This window comes from Pelmatolapia mariae, linkage group LG2 (assembly GCF_036321145.2).
Source record: "Pelmatolapia mariae isolate MD_Pm_ZW linkage group LG2, Pm_UMD_F_2, whole genome shotgun sequence".
Classification (NCBI taxonomy): Eukaryota; Metazoa; Chordata; class Actinopteri; order Cichliformes; family Cichlidae; genus Pelmatolapia; species Pelmatolapia mariae.
Genome location: NC_086228.1, coordinates 9,416,947 through 9,426,784, shown reverse-complemented (window position 1 = coordinate 9,426,784; position 9,838 = coordinate 9,416,947). Strand labels below are relative to the sequence as shown.

Sequence of the window (9,838 nt, the reverse complement as noted above, 5' to 3'; positions counted from 1 at the left end):
AATATGCAGTAATATCAATACGCAGGTGCAGACTGACACAGAGCAGACTACAGTCGCACGTAAACTCCTTCAACAATACGTGTTTTTTAATCACTCTTTAATAACTAAATAAATTTTTAATAGAATACCTGGCCTACTAGTTTCTCCAAAAACATGTTAAAAATCAAATCCTATTAGGGGACAGGCTTGACCCTAAATCTGCATGATCAGGGAATTCCTGTTTTATGCTCAAAATTCCTCTTTAAAAAACACGTTACTGTACATCCCCGTGCACGTGATTTACATTTGTATATCTATTTGTATTTGACTGTCTCTAAGTGCTGCTGTACAAATGGTAAATATAAGACTTTATCTTATCTTGTTTTATCTTATACTAAAAAATGATATTATATATTTATTTGATAAAATTGCTTTAACTTTGAACTATTCAAACTGGACTAAATGAACGTGTAAATGTTTAGATTTGACTGACTGACCATGCATGAGGCTGAATCAAACAGCTTTGTCTGAGAACACAACGCTTTGCTTTGATGTGAAGATAAAAAATAATAATATATATAAAGACATTATGCGTGTGTATAGTGAGATGTTCAAGGGCCTTTTAATAATACAGGAGAAATTAAATAGAAAAAATAAACACTGAAGAAGAGTCAGGCACATGACGGGCCATCAGATTCAGGCTTCTCCTTAAAACTCATCTTAGAAACTAAAGCAGTGAAACGGGCACGTCTGCTCTCACCTCAGCTGAGCAGGTAACACTTTATAACACTGCTCCGACTAAGGGCTTAATTCTCCTGTAATTTATGTAATTATATTTACTTACAAATAGTTAAAGGTAAGACCACTTAAATAAGGAGGTAAAAAGTCAGGTTTTAAGTAAGTAAGTTTTAGCGCTTGCGTAACAATATTTCCCAGTTTTACATTATAAGCACGCTGTATTTTACAGGAAAAGAGACATTTGGACCATGATTATAAAAATAAAGATGTAAAAATGTCCACATTTCCAGGCAGCATAAATATTCACGGTGGAGAGATCAGCGATCTGTGAGGTGTCCTAAAAAAGTCAAGTCAAACCCTGAAGCAGTACATCTAAAATGTGCCGGTCACAAAATAGACGTGAGCACCAGAAAAAAATGATGGTGCAGAAAGCCTGGCTAAATTACAAAACACCTTGCCTCTCTTTTAAAATCCAAGCTGTGACGTTGGCGTTTGTAATCTGATCAACTGTCACCATGTGAGTGGAGATAACACCCCTCATACCTGTCACCGTCCAGTGAAAGCTCCAGCGCCAGCCTACCTGGAGACTCGGGACCAAACCATCAGTGCGTCCGGGAGAGGTGTTTTCCTAAACCCACATGAGTGTGAGATCGCGTGAGATACTGGTATTCATAACTTTCTGGCACAATAAGGCATCTTTTGTCTTGCCCTTTTGTGTGTTCAGATTTGTTTAGACAACTGAAACCGAATGGTTGGTGTGAAGGTGCGGAGATATTCTATTTGAAATGGTTTATTTTTGTGGAGGAACCGGAGGTAGGAGCGAGAACTTTTCATGCCTCTGATCTTGGGAAAAGGAGTTTCTTCCTTCCAGATTCCTATGATTGGATGAGCTGTCAGAGAGGCAGTGAGGACCCAAGTGTCTCGACCTCCAGCTGCTCTCAATTCCAGCTAGCATGGTGTGGGCATCCTCATTATGTTCCAGATTCCTTGGGCACATCAGACTCTTTGCACTCCTCTGAATAAAGTGAGCTTCACTGTTAAAGCAGTTGTGTGATTCATGGCTTTAGGTCATTTGTGAGTTACTTTTAGCTTTTTGTGTCCTGACGGGGTTGATCTTTCTGCCAGCACGCCGTGTACACGCCATCAATCAGAGGCTTGGACCACATGGACATGAACCACAGGAAAACATTAGCATAGGTAGATATGGCGATTCCAGAGATACTGAAGAGTTATGCTACAATGCTGATGTATGGAAACATGGATTAGGTTCAGAAGGATATTGTGGGTTATGATTTTGAAAGAGAAACTTTAAAGTGTAAGACAACACTGGCAGTGACATCCTTAACCGAGCAATAATTTTTGATGCATGTCTTCATCAGATTTGAGTTTTAGGCCTCTACATCATCAGGGGGATGTTTTCATCCTAACCCCCTTAAATGATTTCGTTTGTATAAACAAATTGTGAGCAATACATTGGACAAAATGCTGAATGTAGCAAAAATGGTAAAATTAAAATCGCAAAGATTTGATAAAGACTCCAGTTTCAACATTTTGAAACTGACAGCCAAATGTTTTTCTGGTAATTTCATAGTTATGGATGGGTTAAGGTTTGAGTCTTATCGTCATAGGGTTTAAAAGTGTTTACCCGTCCAGTGATGAATGTGCTCTGAAGCAAACACATCCGGAGACAACATGGTGATTTTTGTAGCATGATCATCATCATCATCATCATCAGGTTTGGTCCGAGTCCATCTTTTCAGAACATGTTCAGCTGCTGCTGCTGTGACTCATTTAAGCAGGTGTAAACAGGTTAAACCGTTATTTCTCGCTGCAGCTGGCGCAGCGAGAAATAACGATCTGATTAAATCTGATCTTTTAATAAGATTTTTGAATCTGATTAAAAAGCATTGTCTTTCAGAACAACTTATAATAAAGGTGCTGTTAAACTGGAAGAAAAAAAGACAAAACATGTGTGAGCTTTGTAGAGTTGGACATGAATGTGGGCTGCAGGTAGTGATTGTTGGTTTTATCTGTTTAACTTTTTGATCAGGTCTTCCCTGTAAAAGGTTATGGGTGCAGCAGTTTAATGACTCATGCCTCCAGGGATAAGTGCTCTCAGTCTCTGAGCCACCCACCATCACCTACCAGGTCATGCAACTGTAGACTCCTCCACACATTGCTGCAATGACTGAAGGCGATTATTGGGACAACTCTGCGCTGCTGATATTCAGCCTCAGAGAAATGATTAGGGGGCGTTTGGGCTGCCAACTCTCTGAAAAAGCTTGTTGGCCTGAAACAATCCAGCGTTTTACTGGTTTTATGTTTTGTCAAGACAAGTTAGGACAAGAGTGAGACGCCTCTCCACAGCCTCCCCTCGGCTGTTGTGTCAATATGCTCTCTCTGTTGTACTCTTTGTGCTGGAGCTTCAGGGAAGTGATTGGTCTATTTACAAAATAGCTTGGAGTGTACATTTCATGTCTTGTCGTGTGATACAGGCAGCTGTTGTCTCTCCCTAAAGGCTTTTCTTACATGACTTTTATTCTTCTCTTTTCTGTCTTTTTTACAGATGTGTAAATGTTCAAAAAGGGGATTATGATGGCAGCTTCAGGAGCAATCCTTCTTGTTTTTGCCTCAGTCCTCACATCTGTGACAAGATGTGAAGGTAGTTATAGACTGGGAAAAGGCAGTTCTCCTCTGCTGTTTACACACCACCTCTACAACGCTGCCATCAACGAGAACTCGGCCCCGCGGATGTACGTTGAGACGCAGGTGAAGATGGGCATTGAAGTGACAGATCCACTGTGGGACATCAAGTACAACATCGTCTCAGGTGACGACGACAGCTTCTTCAAAGCAGAGGCAGTCAAAGTCGGAAATTTCTGCTTTCTCAGGATCAAGACGCGTAGCAGCAACTCGGCTCTCCTCAACAGGGAGGTCCGAGACTCGTACACTCTCACTGTGGAGGCAAAGGAAAGCACTTTTGGCTTCGAGGCAATGACGAAGGTCTTCGTCCAGGTGCTTGACACCAACGACTTAAAGCCTCTCTTCTACCCGGCATCGTACAATGTGGCCATCAGGGAGGATGCTCCTCTAAAGTCAAGTGTCACCAAAGTCAGCGCTACAGACGCCGACATTGGGAGCAACGCTGAGTTTTATTATTCGTTCACCAGCAGAGCTCATCCGTTTGTTGTTGACCCTTTCACAGGCACGGTGAGCCTCATCAAGAGGCTCAATCACACTCGCGCACAGCGCTACGACCTCACCGTATTAGCAGAGGACAGGACAAAAAAGATATCCGGTGTTCAGAAATTTGGGAATGTCGCCAGGGTCACAGTAAACATACAAAAGATGGCCATAGCATCTCCAGTTATCACACCGCCCCCTGAAGCTACAGTGTCTGCAGACGGAAAAATAAATATCAATGTCCATGTGGAGGAAGGAGTTAAGCCAGTGGAATCCCTCCATATCATTGGAGGGGATCCCCACAAGTGGTTTGAGGTAATCCCCTCAGGTGTGCAGGGCAGTGACTTCCAAGTGATCTCTACAAAGAGGATTATCTGGTCTCAGACTCATTTTGGGTTGAATCTTTCACTGCAAGCTAAAGACAGGAGCTTGCCAAGTTTCCTCTCTCCAATCACACAAATCCACATTCCAGCCTATCATTACAGCCCACTGGCATTTTTGGAGGACACCTACATTGTGACTCTGAGTGAGTTTTCACCCCCACAGACTCATGTACTTAAGGTTTCTGTCAACTCAGTTCCCTTTAACGTTACCTTTAGTATCAAGAACAATCCAGACACCTCTAACTTTAAGATCAATCCTAAAACTGGGATTATCATAACTACAGGGAAATTTGATTATGAGAGGAAAGATCGATATGAGTTTGATGTAATGGCCAATCACGGTGAAGCTGAAACTCACATCGTGGTGGAGATAACGGATGAAAACGACAACAGCCCAGAGTTCACACAGACATCCTATCAGGCCACGCTGGATGAAAACAGCCCTGTTGGCAGCAACGTGTTGAAATTAGCAGCTTTAGACAAAGACAAAGGCAAAAACGGCTTTGTGACTTACGCGATTGCAAATTCAGGCCCTTTGCCTTTTACAATAGATCCGTTCACGGGCATCATCTCTACCTCCGAACACTTGGACTACGAACTGATGAAACGGCGGTATCACCTGAGAGTTTGGGCGTCGGACAGCGGTGGCCCCTTCAGTCAGGTCAGCGAAAGCCCTGTGACAATAACTCTGAACAACATCAACGATAACATCCCTCTGTTCGAGCAGGTGGGCTGCAATGTTACTGTACCTCTGGATTTACCTGTGGGACATGAAGTCGCCAAGCTGTCAGCTATTGATTTAGATGAGCTGCAGCAGCTGAGGTATGTCATCGAGTCAGGGAACGAGCTCCAAGTGTTTGGGATCAACTCTGTGACTGGAGTCATTGCCCTGAAACAACCTATCCCTCTGCTGCAGGGTTCATTCACTCTGAGAGTTGTAGCCACTGATGGGAAGCATCACTCTGAAGCATCGGTTGTCAGGATAACCATTACTAACCGAGGTGAAGATCCAACGCTGCACTGCAAGGAAACGGGCATTGCCAAACAGGTCACAGATAAACTAATCGAGTCAATCAAACCCATTTTAATCAATCAAGAGGAGGACACATTCTCAGATATCCACATCACCAATCGACATTCTCCCAAGTTTGACACAAGCATTCCCAGTTCGATTGATCTCGTTGAGAACCATCCATTAAATTCAACCATTGTTCAGTTCAAAGCAACAGACAACGACTCTGGGTTTAATAGTAAGCTTGTGTACGCCATATCGAGTGGGAATGAAGATGGCTGTTTCTCCATTGATACGTTCTCTGGTGATCTTCGGCTAGTTTGTCCACTTGACAGAGAGAGTAAGGGGTTCTACATTTTGAACATCACTGTTTATGACTTGGGAATACCGCAAACTTCTGCGTGGAAATTCATTGCCGTCAACGTCATGGATGTCAATGACAATCCTCCTGTTTTCGATCAGCCCAGGTACGTGATCCACGTGCCTGAAAACAAAGAGGTGAATTCGGTTATTTTTACATGTCACGCAGCAGACCTGGACTCAGATATGAGCAGTAAAGTCCAGTATTCCCTCCTGACAACGACTGACATGTTCAGGATGGATGAATTCACCGGCGAGCTGATTGTGACGGGTAGACTGGATCGAGAAAGCTCACCCAGGCACGATCTCCTGATTGAAGCAAGAGACCAGGCTACAGTCGGCCCTCAGCTGTTCTCCACTGTCAACCTGGTGGTGATTTTGCAGGATATAAATGACAACCCACCCAAATTTGTGCCCAAAGTGCACAAAATAAAAGTTCCAGAAGATGTTCCTGTGGGCACGCTGCTTGTCTGGGTGGACAGCATTGACTTGGATCTGGGCAGTGGAGGCCTTGTCACCTATAACCTCAAAAACACAGAGAGCGGGATCTTCCATCTCGACTCCTCCACCGGCGCCCTTACCCTCGAGAGAGAGCTGGACTTTGAGAGGCGGCCATCTTACAATCTCACGGTCTGGGCAGTCGACCACGGCCTCCCTCGCTCCTTGTCATCATCCTGCTTCGTGGAGATCGAGGTTCTGGATGTCAATGAGAACCTCCACCGGCCGGTGTTCTCAGAGTTCGTCTATGAAGCTCTGGTAAAGGAGGACTCAGCCGTAGGGACATCTGTGGTAACTCTCACAGCTTCAGACAAAGACCTGGGCAGAGACGGGGTTGTCAGGTACCACATCCATGATGGCTCTGGCTTAGGAGTGTTCACCATTGATGAGGAAACAGGTAACTAACACTTGGTGATTCAATTTTTGTTGTTGTGATGTTTTTTATCTAAAAAGTAGAAAAGCAATGTTAGCAATTTTTAGTCAGATGTGAAGCCTGATCTCACTCTCATATCTTAGTTTAGCTTAGCAGAAAGACTGGGAAAAAGCCTTTGAGTTCTCCAAAGGTTGCACCATTAAATCTCACCTGGTTACACACTAGGTTTCCATATAGAAACAAAGTTTAGGAGCTAAGAACCAATCTGACTGAAAGCCAAAGCTAACCAGCTGCTAAATGAAGCATTGTTTAGCAGTGTGTCTTCAGTGAAGGGTAAAGATTATAGACTAGTTCCCAGTAGAAAGGTCAAAGGTCAGAACTGTTGTGCTCTGTAAACAGTAATTAGCACTGTAGCATAAATTAAACGGCACAAGTGTTGCATGGAAACATTTGTCTTTTCCACCTCTCTGACACGCCTCGTGCTGCATTGAACTTTACAGCTGTATGCTCATGTGCTCACTCTGATAGAACGGGACGTGTACCTGCTTGTAGAAGCAGTTCTTCGTCTGGGGTTGTTAAAGTAGTTTGTATATTTTTCCATCAGCATATCCTTTGCAGAGGATACCCTGCGACCTTGCAGCGTATCGCAATGTATTCCATTAGCCTGCTGCTGCACTTAAGACCAGAGATGGGCAGTAACGCATTACAAGTAATGCATTACTGTAATCCGATTACTTTTTTCAAGTAACGAGTAAAATAAGGGATTACTATTGCAAAAAAGGTAATTAGATTACTGTTACTTTCCCGTAAGCACGCTGCGTTACTGCGTTACTAAAACCGTGATTTTTTTGCGAGAGTGTCTCATGACAATGACGTATGCGAGTGCGACGTTCATGGCAACAGCTGTGTGCAGATCAACAATGGATAATATATTGAGTGTGGGAGAGAGTATGAGCGTGCAGCGTTTAAAGCGTGGAAGTACTGACCTTACTTTGAGTTTGATTCCGTAAAAAGTGACAAAAACATTAGCGTCCGCTGTTCACTGCGTGGGAAGAAAACTTCTTTTTACAGCGAAAAAACCCCCTAAACTTCCAAGCAAGCACCGAGTATGCTACCAGGGAATGGGAAACTCGTGGATTCTTCCAGTGACCGCTGCGGCACACCTGCACCAGGGCAAACATCCGCCTGCTATACAGGTGAAAATAGAGCAGCAGGACCGCTGAGTCTTTGATTTTATTTATTTTCTGCTGTGTTTCACTTGCATTTATTTGAAAGACTGAGTGTAAACACAAAGAATATTTTATTTTATGTGCTGGAATGTGCAGAAAATAGTTTTAAATGTTAAACAAATTTCTTCCAGTCAGAGAATGTTGCATATAATTTAATTTTTGCTTGATGCATAAAGTTAAAAGATTAAAACTAATAAAACAAGTTTTAAAAAGAGACTTTTTCATTTGATTATGTTTTATATGATGGATTATTCAGAAAAAGTAGAATTGGGCTGAAAGATGTATTGCTTTATTACCTATTCAGGTTGTAAATCATGTTTTAAAAAAGTAACTAAGTAACTAAGTAGCTAAGTAATTAATTACTTTTGAAAATAAGTAATCAGTGAAGTAACGGGATTACTTTTTTGGGGAAGTAATCAGTAATTAGTTACTGATTACTTTTTTCAAGTAACTTGACCAACGCTGCTTAAGAGTCAAATAAAATCAGACTGAATGGCGTTCACTGCCACAATAGAGTTATGCTGAAATATATCTTTGTCTCCATGTTGTTGCTTTATTATCTCTCACTTGGGGCATCCAAATTTAAACAGCCTCTTCAGGCCACTGTGCAGAGAAGTAAATTTCCATTGTGTTCAAGCCCTGCAGTGTCTCTGTGCGGGCCTCTTTTCTAGCGTATTAAGCTAACACAAATATGTCACACATTTTGCTGAGCAGGGAATTACTTAAAATTTCACAACCCACATCTGGGCTCCTTTCCAGATTTTTTTTTAAATGCAAAGAGACACCTTAAGCTCAGTGACGGCCCCAGTGGCTGCTAGTTCCTCCCGGGCTGTACAGTTATTAAGCATGAACAGATTAGATGGATAAGTGATTCATTCCTGAGGCAGGGCAGCATGTTTGAAACATGTAAATACCAGTGTAGACAACAATGATTTGCCTGTACCGTTGGTGTGTTTAGGTGTGATTCGTATGACAGAGATGCTGGACCGCGAGACGGCGCCTCATTACTGGCTCTCCGTCTACGCCACTGATCTGGGGACTGAGCCTCTGATCACCTGGACTCACGTCTTCATCGAGGTCCTGGACATTAATGACAATGCTCCCGAACTTTCCCAGCCGATGTATTTTGCATCTGTCCCAGAGAACGTGGACACGGTCGAATCCGTCATCCAGGTGTCGGCCACAGATGTGGACACGTCCTCTGAGGGGAAGCTTTCCTTCCAGATGCTGGAATCTCACCGATTGCACTTTGACATTGATCCTAAGACAGGTAAATACTCTTCAATGAAAAATATAATCAAAGGAGACCTTGATGAATTTCAACATGTCACAGAAAGTTTTCTTGGCTCAGAAAGGTAAAACAAGGTGATATCATGTGAGTTATCTCAGTCGCAAACTGAGGCACAACATTTTAACACCAAGTTTTGAATGGCAAGCTAACCTGGAGAATTTCTTATCCATCCAGCCTTTTTCTTTAACTTGTCCAATTCAAGGTTGCAGCTGTCACAGGGCAAGTGGCAGAATACACTCTGGACACTTTGCTAGTCTGTCCCACAGAGAGACACACACACCCTCTCACAGTCACAGTCACACCTACAGTCAATTTAACCTCAACAGTTTACTTAACTTCAGGGGTGTTCAACTCGAGAGCTACTGTCCTGCAGCTTTTAGATGCATCCCTACTCCAACACAGCTGAATAAAATGGTTGGATTACCTCTTCAGCATGCCATCAATTTTGGCAAAGGCCTGATAACAAGCCATTCATGTAATTCAGGTGTGTCGGAACAAAGATGCATCTAAAAGCTGCAGGACAGTAGCTCTTGAAGACTGGAGTTGGACACCCCTGGTGTATGTCTTTGGACTGTGAGAGGAAGCGTGAGTACATGGAGAAAGGCCAAACTGCCCCCAGCTGTACGAAGAGTGTTTAACCTTAATTATGAGTACTCACCAATAAAAACATGGTCAGTACTCTGAACTCTGCCTTTAAAGTTCCTAAACCTTCATAAGATTGAAAAATAATTTCCAGACCTAGCACTTATGCCATCCAACAGGTAGACATTGTGTTTTTAATTGCAGCTACAA

At 42.9% G+C, this 9,838-nt stretch overlaps 1 protein-coding gene across 1 annotated transcript in view; it reads left to right on the top strand.

Annotated features, from left to right (window-relative positions):
* Window positions 1-3,312: 3,312 nt before the first annotated feature.
* fat2 (FAT atypical cadherin 2) overlaps window positions 3,313-9,838 on the top strand; it is an 80,760-nt gene continuing 74,234 nt past the window's right edge. The window contains exons 1-2 of the mRNA XM_063488809.1: window positions 3,313-6,550; window positions 8,714-9,025. Of these exons, the coding sequence (XP_063344879.1) occupies window positions 3,313-6,550; window positions 8,714-9,025 (3,550 nt within the window). The remainder of the gene's footprint in view (window positions 6,551-8,713; window positions 9,026-9,838) is intronic.